Source organism: Podarcis pityusensis, assembly GCF_964106645.2.
Source record: "Podarcis pityusensis genome assembly, chromosome: 1".
Classification (NCBI taxonomy): Eukaryota; Metazoa; Chordata; class Lepidosauria; order Squamata; family Lacertidae; genus Podarcis; species Podarcis pityusensis.
The window spans coordinates 115,001,200-115,020,225 of record NC_138028.1 but is presented as its reverse complement, the minus strand read 5'-3'; the positions used below and the strand labels follow the sequence as shown (position 1 = coordinate 115,020,225).

At 41.5% G+C, this 19,026-nt stretch overlaps 1 protein-coding gene across 3 annotated transcripts in view; it reads right to left on the bottom strand.

The window, feature by feature from the left end:
- Positions 1 to 18,592, bottom strand: part of CWC22 (CWC22 spliceosome associated protein homolog) — a 37,972-nt gene extending 19,380 nt beyond the window's left edge. The window contains exons 1-13 of one of the 3 annotated variants that reach the window (XM_081023833.1): positions 18,027 to 18,592; positions 16,745 to 16,870; positions 14,891 to 14,958; positions 14,340 to 14,456; positions 13,924 to 14,163; positions 11,570 to 11,698; positions 8,611 to 8,779; positions 6,852 to 6,905; positions 5,382 to 5,517; positions 5,083 to 5,289; positions 4,901 to 4,963; positions 4,263 to 4,367; positions 1,719 to 1,800 (exon numbers count right to left, since the gene is read on the bottom strand). In XM_081023833.1, the coding sequence (XP_080879959.1) occupies positions 1,719 to 1,800; positions 4,263 to 4,367; positions 4,901 to 4,963; positions 5,083 to 5,289; positions 5,382 to 5,517; positions 6,852 to 6,905; positions 8,611 to 8,779; positions 11,570 to 11,698; positions 13,924 to 14,163; positions 14,340 to 14,456; positions 14,891 to 14,958; positions 16,745 to 16,771 (1,397 nt within the window). In that variant the 5' untranslated portion in view covers positions 16,772 to 16,870; positions 18,027 to 18,592. Of the gene's footprint in view, positions 1 to 1,718; positions 1,801 to 4,262; positions 4,368 to 4,900; positions 4,964 to 5,082; positions 5,290 to 5,381; positions 5,518 to 6,851; positions 6,906 to 8,610; positions 8,780 to 11,569; positions 11,699 to 13,923; positions 14,164 to 14,339; positions 14,457 to 14,890; positions 14,959 to 16,744; positions 16,871 to 16,985; positions 17,007 to 17,838; positions 17,958 to 18,026 lie in introns of those variants that run through there. The other 2 variants (XM_081023834.1, XM_081023835.1) reach the window with 2 other exon arrangements.
- Positions 18,593 to 19,026: the final 434 nt, after the last annotated feature.

Sequence of the window (19,026 nt, the reverse complement as noted above, 5' to 3'; positions counted from 1 at the left end):
GAATTTGTCTCCAGAACCACAGCAGCTTAAAACATTTCTATGCTGACAACAGTATTTTCTGCATTAGAAAGCCTAAATATTGTGTGCCTGAAACAGACTTTGTTGAAATACCCAAGCAATACTGGGTTCAGCTAGTCTTCCAGGCTGAGAATTAAATCGGCTGTCCTTCAGTGTCCTTTTGGGGTGTGAGAATCCAAAATCTCCCTCCATTTCACTCATCAGACATAATCCCAACAATCATCATTGCTCCATGGATGTTAGATCTAATGGATGCTAACATGTGCACAGTTGCAAGAAGTTCATTAAAAAGAAAACTGAATTGATAAGTACTGTTACAGATGGCAACTGAAAGTCCACCACAGCATAAAAAAATTAAAATCTGTTATTTTATTTAAAAAAGTATAAAGAATGCAGCAGACTTTTAATCTTTTTCAGTGTTGAAAAAATGTATTTTAGCCATTTCACATTTTTATATGAACTATGTCCAAAATCAATAATTTTCAGACAGTTTAAAAACAAGGTGACTCCCATTCGTGAGTCACGGTTGCTATAACATCATGTTAAACAGAAAGCAGAGAGTCTAGCAATTAAACAAATGAGAACATGATGTCCTTCTTTGAAAAATCTTAAAATGTTGTTTCAGAATGTCCTCCCACAGAAAGTATTAATATTTGATGAAAGGGGGACACTATAAACAACCTGTTAATTAACAATGTTTCCTTACACTAAGCAAACCTCTTCAGTGTTCCTTCTCTCCCTCACTCACACACACAGACAGACAGAAAGACAGACATAACACTAAATCATCGTTTAGTACGAGGTGGAGGAGCCTGAAAGGGCTTGAGCAAAGCACCCCATTTATATTTTTCTCTCCACACCTTCACCCCCAAATCCCATGGGACTCAAAAGAGAACTTTGCCAGAGTTTGTTTCATTTTTAAAGGAATCCTGAGCATTAAGTTCAAACTAGGGAGGCCTGGTTCGAAACAAACTCTGGCTACTTTAAAAAGCCAGCTTCATAACCCAAGATTTGAAATTGGATAATGACTAGTGCTAGTTCTAAAGCAGGGTTTGAATGCAAGTCAAGACACACTTCTTTAAAAAGGGAAACTAAACTCTGACCAGGTTCTCTTCTCAGCTGGGTGGGAGAAGGAGATGCTTCAAACAGGCTTGTTTGGGCTCATCAGCATAGCGCCAAACCATGGTTCTGCTTTATGTGTGAACAAAGCCATGCCATTTAAACCAGACCATCTCAGTTTTCACCTAGAGATTCATTATAGCAGCATATATAGCAATGAGAAATACGTTATTCTAAAGATTTAGCTCTAAGAATTCTGCCTCACATGAGCATCTATAACAGGGTTCTAGAGTCCTCCCTCCTCCTTCCCAAAGCCCAGTTAGCTCTTTCCCAGCCTTGGGAAGGAGGTGGGAGAGAACTAGAACTCTGCCAGAGCCTCATGTCTCCTTCACAAATCCCAGTGCCTCACTTACAGGGCTTTGGGAAGGCTGGGGGGGGGGCTGCCAAATTTTGGCCTCGCCCAATTCCCGGATGCGACAAAGCCGCATGTAGCCCATGGGTTTCATTTTGAAGGACTCTTGCGGCCCACTTGGTATGAAAAGTTGGGCCGCTCTGATCTAAAACTTGCTAGCTTCCAAAAAGTATCTGCGATCATAGTGAAAGGGAGTCACATTTCAAACGAAAATTATGTTTCATTTTACCTTGACTGAATTGCTAGGTAAATGGTTCGTCGGAAGGAGACCAAGTTGATTTCCGTTTTATCATGGATAGTCACTTTTTGCCCTTGAAGATTCAGAGCAGGGGAGAGAGAGAGACAGACAGACAGACAGGTTTCATGGTTAAAAAAAATCTGGAATGGTTGATTACTTCAAAGACTGCTAATATACCACTGAATATACAAATGCAAATAAACTATTTGTGAAGGAATAAACGGCAGTATTTATTTAATTTCAAGTTAAAAGAAGAAAGCATTGAAATTCCAGCACAATAGGCAACCTGACTTAATGTCCCCTCACAGCCACGGCTGGGCAATGTACTGATACGCCATCCAAAATTGGTTTGAAGTCCACATTGTTATAACTGTTTCATAATATTTGACAGAGCAATATGTCACGAATCACAATGTGTGTGCGTGCTATGTAAAAAAATTGCAAGATGGGGAAAACTGTGAAGCCGGTCATCGCTTCTCTCATGATTCCTTCTGCCCCTGTCGCTCTGTACCGTAAAGTAACAGTTATCAGTTTTAGACCCCTTAAGCAGTAGCAGTTGCCAGAACATTATCCCGTTCGCCTCTACGTACTTACATCCTTATTTCAGACATCATGATATGTCATCAGTATATTACAATGTTTAGCTGATGATGTTGAAAACCAGGTATCACCCAGCCCTGCTCACAGCACAACAAAGGCATATCAAACCTATCAGTGTCCTCGTGCATGGGAAGCAACCTAATACTGCTTAATGAGCCTTGCCTCATTAATTAAGAAAAGGAGCTGTGATTTAGGAATGTAAATCTGGTTTCATTTTGAGATTAATGGTTAAAACCCTTGACAGTTTGGGAGGACGGGTGGCGGGGGGAGAGGGAGGGGGAGAGAGAGAGAATTCTCCTGTACTGGTAATAATTCCATGGTTTAGGCCTACAAACAGAGTGGTATATCTGGCTGGTCATGCAGGAACCAAGACCTAAACTAGCTGCTCTGAAATGAATTAATGCCCTACTGTTTATGGGGGTGGATTTCAGATTTTCCATACGAGCAATGCAAGTAATGGCAGGGTGCTGTAATTGCCATCTTTTCATTTGAAAGCAAAAGTTTATTTTCCTTTCCCAACAGTCCTACTGAAGAGACAGCGCACTCAGGAAGAGTCTGAAAATGCTAAAGACCTGTCTCAAAGTTTGTTTGTAAACTCAATCCAGCCTCTCTCTGCTTGCAACAACTTCAGTTTATCAGCTTGTTGGCTAACATGCTATATGCTGCTTCTCACATTTCCAGAGTAACAAAGACTTAGAATATGCTTACAAAGTGTTTAAGGAAACCAGGAAAAGACTCAGAGGAATCTCATGGAGGCATGAAATACATCCACGCTTGGGAGGAAAGGAAAAAGACAAAGACACACAAACACGAAAATAAAAACACCTTGTAGAAATAGTGTTAAAAATTATACATAGAATTAACCTGCACCGGGAAACGGGAGGAGGGACAGGAAACCCTGCTACAATTCAAGACAAAAAACCACAAAATGTGTATAATTTCATTATGACAACACAGACAAATGGTAAAAAACAAAAAACCCAACCACTGATATTTGAAGGAAGTCAAAAGCTGGAACTAAAACCCACACAAGTAGCTTTGAATACCCAGGGAAGCATTGGGTTTGGGCTTATTCAAACACCAGTGCCTCACATCAAATAGCAAACCGCTTTTGAAGATGAGAGGACTTTCAAAATGCAGATTGTGACATGGAACAGGAATCTGTTGGCTAAGTTAAAAAAAATACCTCCCACTGGACTTTCTAGGTCCAAATTTAAGCAAACAACAACTGGACTGAAAGATTTCACGAAGATAAAATATTGGAAATGTCCTGATTTAATAATAATAGTAATAATAATTTTATTATTTATATCCCACTCGTCCGGCTGGGTTGCCATCTAGAAGGGTAAGGGCAACTAAATAATGCACTATGAATAAAGGTAAAGGGACTCCTGACCATTAGGTCCTGTCATGACCGACTCTGGGGTTGCGGCGCTCATCTCGCTTTATTGGCCGAGGGAGCTTCCGGGTCATGTGGACAGCATGACTAAGCCGCTTCTGGCAAACCAAAGCAGCACACGGAAACACCATTTACCTTCCCGCTATTTATATACTTGTACTTTGACATGCTTTCGAACTGCTAGGTTGGCAGGAGCAGGGACCGAGCAATGGGAGCTCACCCCGTCGCGGGGATTCGAACCGCCGACCTTCTGATCGGCAAGTCCTAGGCTCTGTGGTTTAACCCACAGCGCCACCCACATCCATACTATGAATACAGTCCTCTAAATTCAGCCTTGCTATTGTTACCAACCCAAAATGCAAATAGTGTCTGGCAGAGGCTATGGGACATGCACTATTTGTATAATGGCCAATGAAGCTGCAATGGACTAAATAGAAGCAACATTTTAATATTAACTAAAATCAGTTTACTGTTTTGTCACACTAACTTCCACAGTAGCGAGTGCATAAAACTGTTTCTTTAAATTGCAGCTTTACCTTCTTCGTCCTCCTCCTCCTTATCATCATCCTCTTCCTCCTCCTCTTCACTGCTTGCAGCATCCTGACCACTTTCTGAGTCACTGTCACCTTCGTCAAGAATTTCTACAAAAGAGAAAAAACACATGGTTAAGTGAACACCAATACCAGGCTGGGTTGGTTAGAGGAGCTAGTCCGTATCAGAAACTCATGTATATGGAAGATGCTTCAACATCGAAACAAGAAACACTGCAGTCTTGCTCAGTTGCCTGAGACTAAGTCCCACTGAACTCAATGGGGCCTACAACTGAGCAGACATGCACAGGATTGCATAGCAGGTTTCCCAGAAAACCACAGGAATTAGAACTTTAGATACAAAAGACTGGAGTGCTAGGACATGATAATAAGGGTTCGCTGAGGGGTGTGGGAAGCAGCAACTCCCCATTTGTGGGTGACTGCACATGTAGGAACCCAGAGGCCGGGAAGAGAACTGCAAAGTCCTTGTGGCTTGTGAGGACATCCTCTTTGGGCTCCAGGGAGGGTCTCCTCGTGAGCCATAGGCTTTGTTGAGGTGCTCAGCCTCCCTGCCTAACAGCTGACAGCTCTCCATCCCTGCATTAGAACAGCTGTGCAAACTCAAATTAGCTAGGCGTACATACCTTTCTTCAGAGTTTGGTACTTCTCTTCGTTCTCCATAAAATCTGGATCCATCTTGAACACATCTTCACAGAAACAGAAAAACAAGTTACCAAAATTATAGCAGGGCCATTTTTTAAAAAACAAAACAAAATGAAGAATTCAGACTGAAAAGTTCATCCCAACATTCCTTACTCATACTTACTAAGAACATCTTCTGGATTATAGTCATCTTCCAAAGGCAGCATATGGGTAAACTGATCCTCTTCTTCCACAAGATCCAGTCCATCTGGAATTATCGGGTGATCTTTGAACCCGTCTTTACGCACAGCAAACATGACTTCAATCATGTACTGAACTCGCTTATCGGTTTCAGATTCATGCAGGACATGACGAAGGCGGTCAAAGATGGCTGTGGTTGGGGGGAGAAAAAAAAACGGAGGTAAATCTAATTCCTACAAAACTAATGGTCAGGAAGGAAATAAAGCAGCAATAAATACATACCGTTAACACCCCTAGGAGACACTTCAGTCAATTTGAGGCCGCATTCCTTTAGGAAGCCAATTGCTACTTCAATGCTGTCATCTGTCGGTCTCTCCAAAAGCAATGTGAGCATTTCCAAGCATAAAACCTCGTGAGCCTTAGCAGGAAGAAGATAACAACACAAATAACTTTTTTGTTTTGACAAAATAAATTCCTTGATTGCATGTATCTGACACATGTAGTCAAGAAGAAGAAGAAGAAGAAGAGTTTGGATTTGATATCCCGCCTTTCACTCCCTTTAAGGAGTCTCAAAGCGGCTAACATTCTCCTTTCCCTTCCTCCCCCACAACAAACACTCTGTGAGGTGAGTGGGGCTGAGAGACTTCAAAGAAGCGTGACTAGCCCAAGGTCACCCAGCAGCTGCATGTGGAGGAGTGGAGACGCGAACCCGGTTCCCCAGATTACGAGTCCACCGCTCTTAACCACTACACCACAAGCGTAGCACTACAAGTTCAGCGTCCCAAAAGGAGCTTTGGATGTGCTTCTTAAAGGGCAGCCCTCCAGCCAACTTTGCCACTCATGTGAGTTACAAGAGCAGTTTAGGCTAAAGAACTTACTGCTCAAAGTCAATCCCCACTTGGTATATGGGTGTGCCTGAAATAGCTCTCTATGTAAGCCTTGGCCAACCTGATGCCCTATTATTATTATTATTATTATTATAACTTATTGGTCGCTTTTTTTTTTACAAAAGTAACTCAAAACAATGTACAACAATAATTAAATAACATGTACATTAGAAACAACATAAAACCAAACAGAGAAAAACCCAAAATTTCTAGGTGTTGTTGGGAATATGACCGTCATCATTCACCAAGATGATGGTGGATCAACCACTCAGAAGCCATCTTAGTAATTGGGTGGCATATAAATTAACAAATAACATAATATAGGCATCCCCCCATGTTTATGTGGGGGTTACGTTCTGAGGCACGTGCGCGTTGGTGAAATAACAAACTATTGAAAAGCCAGTTTAAAAGCCTGCAAACACCTGGTTCCGCCCCTTTAATGATATTTCAGTGACATCATTATGTTGTTTCCGGGTCACTTCCGGGTTTGGTGCAATACATAGTAGCTCACATATTGAACATGCATAAGCGGCTTGTAACCCCTGACCACTAGTCATGCTGGCCACAGCTGATGTGAGCTGGGAAAGTCTGCCCTAGAGCAAAGGTTTACAAGTAATATTTAGCAAGAGCCATAGTACAATGAGTTGGGGGTTGTTAATTTTTTATATTTTGCTTTTGTAGTTCTATTTTCTATTTAAAGTGCTTTCTTATTTATTTACTGAAAGCTGCCCAGATAGCATCACGCTATGGGGGAGGAATGCAAATGCCATAAACATATTTGATGACAAAATCCCATCACAAACCCTTGCAACGTTAAAAGCCAAAATCCCTGCAAATATATTATCAGTAGTACAGAACATCTTACCACATTCTGATTCATAAGATGTGCCACAAACTTGGAAGCTGTCAGGCAAAGTTGCTGCAAAACAAAATGCAAAGCTACGTATTTCTGCAAGTGATAAGTCCATTTCGTAGGTATTACTGCAAGTGATATGTCTATTAGCATGGCTTTGAATCCCAAACTACCCCAGAGGTTCTATGTGACTTGCACAAATCATTTAAAGGGCTTTCTCTTGCTGGCATTATTCTTATTACTATTATTTTGGGCAGGTGAGAAAGGAGATGTGCCAGCAGCCCCTCTTCTTCCTCAGGAAGGCTACAACTTTTGCCAGAAACATGCATCTGATGACTATTTGTCTTCCTCCAAACATAGGATTACTTTGCAATGAACAGGTGACGAAGATTAAATGGAAGTAGGTCGTTTCAGGATATTTGCCATGCAGTGAGCTCAGACAACAAGCTTTGCGGAAGCTGCAAATAATGTATCTTGCTGCAGATGAGAGCTCAGGAAACTTTTAGATGATCTGGCACTATTGGATTCTCATTACTTAGGAGATCAAGTCCAATATCATTTTTTGATGTAGAAATGACGCTACACAGAGCACTTCCCTAGTCACACAATAACGTTGTTAAGGTGGAATTATTTTAACTCAATCTAGCCCTATTTCAGTAAACTGCTTTTGGGGGGGGACTGGCTATCAGGATGAAGTCAACTGCAGTCTCATTTTGTAGGGGTGTTTTCACAAACCATTTTTACTAGATGGGCATATAAGGGAAAGCCATGGTTAAAATATTGTTTTTAGCTGTCATTTACTCCCTCGAAATGTTTTCTAGAACAACTATGTAAGATAATCTACAGCAGGAGGAAGTTACAAACGCTGTATATTGCAGATACGTACAATTCAAATGCAAACATGTTGTAGACAGAAAATACTTATTGTAAGAGATGTGGAAACAGTTTGAAAGAGGGATTATGGCTTCTGATACCAATAGCGACCCCACTGTTACCTCACGGAATTACAGAACTTTCTGTATAACTTCTTCTGGAAAATGCTGATTGGAGGGGCTGTTTCGAAGCCCATCGTAATAAGAACACTGTTCTGCTTACTATTTTTCCATTTTAAATTCTTTCTTTTTCAAACCAACAAGTTCCAATAAATACTCAGCACCTTAGGGTTCAACAGCTTCCTACTCCATCTCTACACTGAACGTATTTGGACTTACTCTGAATGTTAAATTTAAGGAATTTATAATTTAAAATGTAATAAATATAGAAAAGAGGGGAGAAATTGTGCTAAGTTATATCGAATGGGTTGAATGCAGGAAAGAACTCTGTTCATAGTTACTCTCCCCATAACAGACCCTGGCTCTCTCACTAAACACCCCCCAAGAGTCTATTTTGTGCAAGTGTTACTGCCTTTCTGTTAGCAGAAGAAACCTTTCGATCCAAGCCATTAAATATTATGTTCTTAAAGCAGTAAAGTTAACTTAGAATTAATAAGAAAATAAGTACTACTTATATCACATTTCCCCAATTTTTTCCTTTTTATTCTCTCCCCCACTCCCAGTACCCACTTTCTCCCCATGGCCTCAAAATTTTCAGACATTTTATGACTTTCAGCTCTCCTGATACCCACATAATTTGTACTCAAATCCTAAATACACTAACGCAGAAATAAATCTCAGTGAACACAATGACACTTCCCCAAAACAGTATACAGGCTATAAGTAAGAGAGAAGCACAATAAATCTTACCCTATCACCTGCGTGGCAATAATACATACCTTATCATTTCTTCTGTATCCTTTGCGAAAATTTAAAATGAGCCTCTTGAGAATCAGTTCTCCGATATTTGGAAACTTTGAATTGATGATTGCTACAACCGCTGCATAAACATGAGTGAAGATAGGTGAAGCACTCTGGGCTTGCAAAATAGATCTTGAGAGCAATCCCCTATGAATGAAAATACAGACGTGCTGAAGCAGCTTTACCAAAAATTTAAAAACAAAAACTATGTGACTTGTACAGTAGCATTTATCCCAGCAGCTTGAGGGATGGCCGGTGACTTTTCTAGATTGCATTATTCTGGAACTCAATTCCACCAACATGGAACCGCCATCCACAGCTAGATCATGCTCACTTATACATACAAACATAATTTTATTTGCTTGCCACCTTTCCACAGTTCAAACCACGCTCACGGCAGCTTGCAACATGAAAAGAAAAATACATAACAACATAATGAAAGGGGTTATAAATAAAGACTAAAACATAAAAAAATACACAAACAGAACTATTTCAATATAAATCACAACAAGATCTAAAATAAAGATACAAAAACCCAACAACAACAACAACAACAACAACCCTGCCCCCAAGACAACACCTTCAAGCAACACTCCAACCTGAGAGTCTGTTTAGCAGCCACAGCTTTTGTAGCTGGAGTCAGTCTGTGCCCCCCCCCCCCCCAGGCTAGGTGGAAAAAGGCCTACAAGGCAGGGAGCAGGTCTCCCAGCCCATATGCTTTTGGCTTTCCATCTTCTTTCCTGCTCCACTATCTCCCAATGCATGTCTGTATTAAAATTAGCCTTTCAAAAACTCAGGTGTTATTCTGTGAATAGGCCAGATTAATCTACAATCATGTTTCAAGAAGCAACAGTTGATGAAAAAAATCACTGCTAAAAAACAAAACAAAAAAACCCCCCTCTCATACACAAATCGTAATCAGTGACAAGTAAACATTATTGGAAATATTCCCAAATCACTTGAGAAGTACACTCTCATTATTCAAGTGTGCATTAATGTTTCCATTTAACAGATTAAGTTTCGTTTCACAATCTACTGCTTTTTTTCCAAAGAATACAGACCTAGGAAAAACCAGCTGCAACACTATTATTGTAAAAACATCACCATTGCTCTACTGGAGAAAATTGCTATAAAATATTTTGTTAAAAAATATAGGCAAGAAAGAGCCCAAATTATTACCCGTGGGCCTTTAAGGAAACAATAACATAATCCTGCTGTATGGATCCATTAGAAAAATGGCACAGCTACAGCACACACACAAAATGTCTTCTCAAAGAAACATGATATCTGAAAACCAGTGGTGTGTGAAATGTTAAAGATGCAAGAGTCAATTAATTACAGCAAATATAATTTGTTCCCCAATTAAAGCACATAGTTATTTTCATGACGGTAGATATTTACCAAGCCACTGACATCTTGCAGAAAAATGTTTGCTGACAATCTATGTTTTAATCACCGTACTTAGGGAATCTGTCAGGAGAGGATCTTCCTGGATTAGGAGTTCATTTGATGCCACTGTTTACTCCTCTACAGAAGGAGTAACTGCGACTGAACAGTCACTTCCCATGCCTCTAATCATGACTTAAGAAGAGAGTGAGAGCCCAAATGGCCAAATGCTCCACTACGGGAGCAAACATTATATGGAACATGGGTCTTATTTCCATTTGATTGCCATTTTCTGGAAAAATCAGTGGAAGGGCTCTTGAAAACCAGAGGCAGCCGATTTAATCACAAGTCCTACTTTTCAGAAGACTGAACTCTGCAAAGTATTGGTTTGTATTTCACTCTTCCTCCAAGGAACCCAGGGCAACAAACAGGTCAGGCTGAGAGTGACTAGACCAAGGTTACCCAAGGAGTTTCATGGCTGAGCAGAGAATTATCTTTGGTCACTGGTCAACACTCAAGCCACTACACTAGATTTATAAAATTTATAGTTCACACCAACTGGTTCCTCAATCTATAGTGATCCAGGAGCCAGGAGCAGTCAGCAGGCCAGCACTGCTGGCTTATATCGAAGAAAAACCCAAGCACAGTTTAACACAGTAAACTTTGCAATGCATGGCACACTTAAATGGTAATGCTTTGCATGCAGAAAGCCCCAGTTCATTCTTGACATCTTCACTTTTCTTTCTTTTTTTAAATATAATGTAACTAAAACATTAATGGTTCCTGCCCTAGGCGCTCCACTGACCACAAACTATGCTCATTATCATGGATCAGAAAACTCCCTCAACCTCTCTCACTACCAAGGAAATATAATGAATAGAGAGAGAACCTACCTAAGTGAAGCTGAGATTAAAAACCCTACATATACACCAAGCATTATCACCCCACCCTTCTCTCTCTCCCCGCAACTTTATTCTGTATACAGTGGTACCTTGGGTTACATACGCTTCAGGTTACATACGCTTCAGGTTACACACTCCGCTAACCCAGGAATAATGTAACCTGAAGCGTATGTAACCCGAGGTACCACTGTACTTAACCTGAGGTACCACTGTACAACATTAACATCTCACTTCAAATGTAAAAGAAAGATTCTACAACCTGAAAAAGAGACAAGGCATGCACTTTTGTAAACCAAGAAAATATTTAATAACTTAGTTTTCTTAAAAAAAAATAACTATAACTAACAAGAGGAAAACCTGGTTTCAACCATACATCTAATTTTTCATGAGTGAAAAAGCCTCTAAAAACAAATATGATCAAAACCTTCTAAGTTCAAAAGGACTTACTGCCAGGTAAGTCTGCATAGGATTATACTTTGATCATTCTGCAAACCTTCAACAAGTCATTCATATTTAAAATGAAAATCCTAACATGACTCAAACAGCAGCTGACCAAGAGAATATCAGACGACTTCTAACAAGTGACTTGAGACTTAATCAATAACTCTCGGATGAGCAAAAGACTGCATATCAAGAACTTGATGCTTACCTCCCTCTGACAATATTTTCCTGAAGAAGCTCATGGATAATATTCTCAATATTTGAAACGTTCACCTTGTTGACGAGACCATTGATGGATTTCTTCAGCGCTTCCCAACTCATCCTTTGATATGCTAAACTGTTTTCAAAACAAATCATTGATAAAAATCAAGAGAACAAGAAAGGAACGTATTTGCTTATTCAGCTAGAATACCAAATATGCAATAGCACTTTTCAGTTAGCGTATTGCAAGAATGGTGTGCAAAAATAAATATCCACCTGCCTCCTTTCACTTCAATTTTACCAGGGTAAATGATTTTCAGAATAGTTACACCACCGAATAGTGATCTGTCTTTTGCAATAATCAGAATAAGAAAACCATGACAAGTGACAACCAGGAAGGGCAATTTTCCCCATTTACATCTCACCACAGTGTGCCTCACACATATGGTTGGCATGTCCAGAACAAATCTGGACTCCCAGCAGCTAGGATAGCTCAATCGGTAGAGAATGAGACTCTTAACCTCAGGATTGTGGGTTCGAGCCTCACAAGGGGCAAAAGATTCCTGAGATCCAGGGGGTTGGTCCCTTTAAACTCAACATTCTATGGTTCTATGAACTCTGTTTAAACCTTTGGTTTTAGTCTCATGTGACGAACGCCAGAATTGTACAGAACCTAAAGCATTTGTCATTTATTTCGTAACATTTCCACTCCGCTCGATTGTAATAAAACCTCAAAGCCATTTACAAAAATAATAAAACAATAACACATCAGCAAAAAATAATTTCCGACAAACATTTAAAACATTCAATTTGTATTGTTATAATTTGGATTAATTGGTTTGATGTGTTTAATTCAGAAACTTAATAAAAATTATTTTAAAAAAAACAACATTCAATTTGTATCAGCAATATGCTAAAACAAGATTAAAATACGTAACAGCTTCTATATGTCTGGATAGGCTTGACTAAACAGAAATATTTGTAGCAGGTACCAAAAAGTGAAGTCAAAAGTTCCAAAGAACGACCAATTTTGAGATACACAGAGGATAACTGTGACTTTAAAGATGAATGGGAACCCTTTACAAAGTATTTGAAGACGCAACAAAGTGAACTGGACTCCTTGGCTGGCTTTGAATAAACATTCACAAACTTTCTATTGATAATAATCAGCTAAATAGTTTGAGAATCTATACAACTTTGTAACATGCAGAAAACAGCATTCTCAGAGAAACCAAAGACTGGAACTGAGGGAAGCCGGGGGTGGGGGGGTGGGGTTGTGTGAGAGGGTGGGGGGAGGGAGGAAAAATGGGGGGGGGGGAATAAGGATGATATGTTTTTGGATAATATGTTTTGTTTTAATTTTACATTTTTTTTAAAAAAAGGAGATACACAGGTTTGTTTTTGGGTTATCTGAAACTCCCAAGGTGACTTCAAAATAAAGTTAAACCGTCTTAACACTTCACACTTCAGAGGCCAAAAAGATCCCTCTCGGCACACAACAAACGTCTCTGCCGCCACTCAGGCTAACTTGCAGCTGGGTTACCACCCTGCTCTCTCTGCACCTTCTTGAGGGCTGGATCCAAAGTTAGTCAGAAGGTAAAGGTAAAGCCCAGTCAAAGGCAACTATGGGGTGCGGCACTCATCTTGCTTTCAGGCTGAGGGAGCCAGCGTTTGTCCACAGGTCATGTGCTAGCCATGACTTAACCGCTTCTGGCGCAACAAAACACCGTGACAGAAACCAGAGCGCACAGAAATGCCATTTACCTCCCCACCGCAGTGGTACCTATTTATCTATTTGTACTGGCACACTTTCAAACTGCTAGGTTGGCAGGAGCTTGGACAGAGCAATGGGAGCTCACCCCGTCGCAGGGATTCGAACCAGACCTTCTAATCGACAAGCCCAAGAGGCTCAGAGGTTTAGACCACAGCACCACCAGTGTCGGAGTAGACTCACTGAAGTGAATGGGTCATTACTCATTTCAATGGGTCCGCTCAGCAAGTCTGCAGCCAACTTCGCCATCTCAGTTCTGTCTCTTCCCTCTAAGATGGCAGCTCCTGGTTAGCCAATTTCTACAAGTTTTTTGGGCAGGGCCAGTTAAAAATCCCCCAGCCGACAGCTGAGCAGTATCTTTATTAGGACCAACCAGAATGTCACAAAATTGTGGCAAACTTTTTAATTCTGAACTTTTCAGTGGGCATGATGTTGCACAAAAGGGGTATGTGCGTATATGTGTGTCAGAGAGACAAGAAGGAAGTACTAAATCTTATACTGTTTTGTTTTTCTCCCCACCTTAAAATAATATCTTGCCCAATACTATTCATCAGTTAAGCACAAATGTGAAATGTGTGTGTTTGACCCACCTATTTTTATCAGTGATTTGTGCTTGCATCATCCGAAGCTTGGCTGGAGGAATGTAGGCACCCCCAGTGCGGGTGAGAATTGGATCCAAATCCTCTTTCTTCTTCTTTGGAGGGGGTTCCTCATGAGAAAGAGAGCTCTGTGGTGTTGCTCTCTCTGCCGCATTTCTTCTGTCGGGCGAAGGGGATCTGCGGTACTTTCTCCAGTCAGACTCCCTCTCTCTTTCATGCCTCTCTCTCCCACTAGTAGACAGAAAATTCCAAAGATTTATGAAGCACAGAAGCAGCTGACAATCACATACATTAGTATGTAACATGCTGTAGCTTTGATTTTGCTTAAAAATCACATTAGAGAACAGAAGCAACCAACTGCAACCTGAACATTTTAGTGTTTGTTTTTAGCAGCTCCAGACATTCACCTTGACTCGCTGTATTTGTCTCCATAACGTCCCCTTTCGGAATGTTTTTGGTCAGATCTCCTGTAATCTGAATGACTTCTGCCTTGCGGTGACTGAGACCTTTGACGCTCCACGTGCCTATGCAGAGATTGAGAGCCAAAGTTAGCAGCTATTTATAAACAAAGTATCCCCCCCTACACACAAACACACATTGTTGTATCTGTGGACACCACACAGCTTTTGAAGCTAGGGGCTGGAGCCAGCACAAGGACTCCTGCTAGTGCAAAGGGTTTCCCAGCCACTCTTCTCCCCTGCACGCCACCCGCAAACTGATTCAAACTTATGTTCTCTCCAAAAATTATTTTCCTGTTGCGATACTGATCTTTGTTTTCATTGGTTAAAACAGAGGACACGTGATACTTATTCCCCAAAAGTCTGAAACCCAAATACTGCTATTGTTTTAATTAGGTTCAGAGCTTTTATAATAATAGGAAAATACTTCTCCCCGCACCCATGTTGCTGTTTCTATCAAATGTTAACTACATAACTAATCATAAAAAAAAGGTTTATACCTGTCTTCTGGAGAGGAACTTCTCCGGCGAAGACTGTAATCTTCCTTCCTTTCGTAACTAGAACCGGACTTTAAATACAAAATAAATTAGATATTTCAAGGATGAGAAGTACCAGCCAGAATGCTAAGAACAGTATTTCATTTATTTCTAACAGTATTTTCAAACCCTCTTCTCTTAAAGATGCTTGGAGAAACAAAACCATTTCATTCATTAGATGAAATATCAAATTATAGGTGCACAACTTATGTTGATGGGAGAGCATTCCAAAGTACTGGTCCCATTAAAGTAAAAGCCTTAGCTTACATAGAAACTAAATGAATGTGTATAACTTCCAGTCACTTAACAAAACTTTTCCAACTGCAGCTCCTTGCACACCCCAATAAAGGTGCTCCAGGCAACTGATGAATGCTCTGAAGAGGGATTTGCTGCCAGACAAAGGGTTTCAGTTTGAAAATTTAAAAAGGCAACTCCTTCCATTATAAGCCAAAGCCCTTTGCACTCAGATAGAGGGCTGCTTGGATTCTAGCCACTGTATTTTCTTAAAAAGTGGTGCAATGCAGGACACAGCAACTCCAGCTGTGCTGCCACCAGCATTTTATGCAAGCTGTTTTTGTATATCACCAAAGGACAGCATCCAACCAAGTAGTTTCTCAGAACAGATTTAGGGGACACACAGGGAGTAGAGAGGGAAGAGAGATTCTGTTGCACAGTCAGAAGTCCTTGAAGGAACAGAACTACTTCACTGAGTACTGCCCTATTCCCCTTCACACCCAGGTATTTGTCAGTATTTGAGATCAACTCAATTCTCACAATTCACTAAGTCCCAAAAAGAAAAGGTGGCATCCAGTTGAGAAAACGAGTCCCTTAACAGAACAGGGGAGAAAGGCCATTATTTGTGAAACCCTCTTACCATCTTTATGATTCTAACGGTTCTCCACAAAATGCCATATCCATATTAGACATGCAAAATGCCATTTTTATATTACACAAAGAGATAAGACACTTAATGGTTAGCTTTTGTTCATATGATACATTCTTTCATAGGCTCAAACTGTTTCACTTATGCCTGCTTACCTACAGAGTGTTGGGGGAAATATTCACACCACTATGTGTGAAAGTAGAATGTGTATTGACCACATATACATGTAGCTCTTATATGAGGAAAGAGTCACAGCTCATTCGCAGAGCACATGCTTTGGATGCGAAAGGTCCCCCAGGTTCAATTCTAGTATCCATGTTGCGTCGAGAAAGCTGCCAATCAACATGGACAATTCTTTACTGCATGTTCTGATCTGGTACAGAACAGCTTCCCCTATTTTACATGGAAGCTAACGACCAATATATGTTACTACTATGGTCCCTCTGCCATCTATCTCTGGAAAGCAGGAGTTACCATCACCAGCTAAAAAGGTAAAAGTAAAGGACCCCTGGACAGTTAAATCCAGTTGAATTCGACTATGAGGTGCAGTGCTCATCTCGCTTTAGGCAGAGGGAGCTGGCGTTTGTCCACAACATTCTGGATCATGTGGCCATCATGACTAAACCGCTTATGGTGCAATGGGACTCCATGACGGAAGCCAGAGCGCACGGAAATGCTGTTTACCTTCCCACCACAGCGGTACCTATTTATCTATTTGCACTGGTGTGCTTAAGCTGGGACAGAGCAACTGGAGCTCACCTCGTCACATGGATTCGAACTGCCAACCTTCTGATCAGCAAGTCCAAGAGGCTTAGTGGTTTAGACCACAGCACCACCATGCAGACTAGGTGATGTGGACTCACTGAAAAGTGTCTTGTCTGAGAACGCTCCCAAATCCTGGAGCCAGCATAGAGCATACTCTTTAAAATACTTACATTTATCTGTGTTACTCCACTCTTCATTTTTTCTGTCAATCCACTTCAAGCTCCGAATTACTAATGCCAATGTACAAAAATCAATATGGGGGAAATCCTGTTATTCTTCCAGCAAAAATAGCTCATCTAGAAAGGGGGGAAAAGATGTGACTTTCTGAAATTGCTCTTTCTTAAAAAGAGCACTTTGAAAATAAAGCAGACCTGAACAAGCTAATATTTCTATTAACAAAGATTAAATCACCTGGTTTGTACAACAAATGAATTTGGTTAGTGTCTTTTTGAAGCTAGTACAGTACCATCACTTTGTAGTTTTGTAAGTTAAGTATCTGAACAATTATCCGGTGTAATTAACCTACAGGAAAGTAAAACAACAAAGATGCAGATTACACCACTTGTCAGCCACCATCGCCATATGCTACAGGTATCTCTAAAACAGGGCGGTTGTTAACATCAGGACTAGAACTAAAGCTGTACTTCTTTGGTCCATTTACAAGCCACCCTTCTGTGAAAAAAGAAGCAGCAGCAGCAGCCTAGGGCAACATACAGCCTGAAATAACAAGTGCCATAAAACATTGATTTGTTTTGTTGATCAAGTGGCATATAGATCCTGCAAAAGAATAAGCAGCTGCAAAAGCCTCCAATAAAATCTGTAAAGTTATATATATATATATATATATATATATATATATATATAAACTCTAGGTTTCCCGAGGTGGGGCTGGTGGTGACATATGTGGAAATACAAAGGTGTGTACCTCAAGTGGGGGGCCCCATAACCATCCAGATGCTGGCAGGCCACCAAACCCCACCGTCCCCAAAAGGGGAGATTGGGGGGGGGGTGCGAGCCCGCCAGTAAGGGGAGCACGAGTTGGCAGCTGGTTATTGCCCCTGAAGGGAGAGAAGCCGGCTGACACAACCCCACAAGGCATTGTGGCAGGGTGACAAGGCAGCCAGCTGGCAATCCCCACAAGGCGCCAGGACCCGGCCTCGTTGGGCACGTTCACGTGTGAACGCGGGCCCACACGCGTGTCGTAGAAGAGCCGCCCCGCCAGGAGTCGGAGGAGAAGGGAAGGAGCCGGGCCTTCCGCCCTTACCCAATCGAAGGCCAGGAAGAGCGGCGGCCGAGAGGAACGCGCCATCCTCCCCTTCCCCCCCCCGCCGTTCCCGCGATAAATCGGAGGGAGGGGGATGGAACGGAGCAGAACCGAAGATTCTAAGGGGAGGGGTGTGAGAGGAGAAGTCTATCCTCCCTCCTGCCCCGCTCCCCTTCCTTAAAACTTACCTCTGCCTCACGGGCTCCGCCATAACATGCGCCCATATATGGCCACGACGTCACTTCCGCTGCCTCGCGGGCCTGGCCCGAGCGAGACTTCCGGGCGCGCGGGTGAGGCGGGGAGGAGCCGTTGGGCTTCTTTCTCCTCCTCATGGGATAGCTATATCTATCTATGTATTTATCTAGCTATGAACGTTTAGTTAGAGCGGTACCCGTTTTATGAGGGGATATTCCGGCCCCGCGCGGGAACCTTTGGGGAGGGGGAGGAGGCGGGCGCTGACGTCACCAAGTCGGCTGTTAACGGCGAAGGTGGATCTTCTGGAGCGGCTCTTAATGAAGCTACAGTTCCCGGCATCCTTTGCCGGCGGCGTCGGCCACGTTTCCCAGCATTCCTTGGGGCGTTGCACCTGTCAAGTTGTACGAATCCTCGAGGGTGCCGTTGTGCCCACAGGTGTGGCAACCCCAGACTTAAGACCCATGATATGTTCTACAGGGCTTATTCTCATTTAAGCGTCAATTCCCATTTAAGCATAATTCTTAGGTTAGCAGCCTGTGACTTTGCCTCAGAGACAATGGTAAACATGACAAAGCGCTGGGCTTCAAAAGTATGTTAAGTCAGTGTTAAGACTTTATTTTTGTTCCATTTATATTTCATATTTTAAAGTAAAAAAAAAAAGGTTGCCATCGTAACATGTTGCAACCAGGCTCGCCGGGAGGGGGAGGACCCGTAGCCCAAAAAGCCCCATGTCTAATCTGAACTGCAGATAATAATCAACAGAAATAACAAGAACAATAAAAGAATGATAACTATCCTTTCAATGAGCTGTTTTTCAAACAAGTTGTTTGTGCTGAATATGCTGGGGTTGCTAATTAGCATTTTTATTTAAACACAGTGATGAAATTGCCCCAATTCAACAATCTGGCAGAAGCGCTGTTTTAACACCTATCTCATAGGAGGAAATATAACAACCGTCTGCTTAGATGCTATAGCTATAACCCGTTTTGCTGA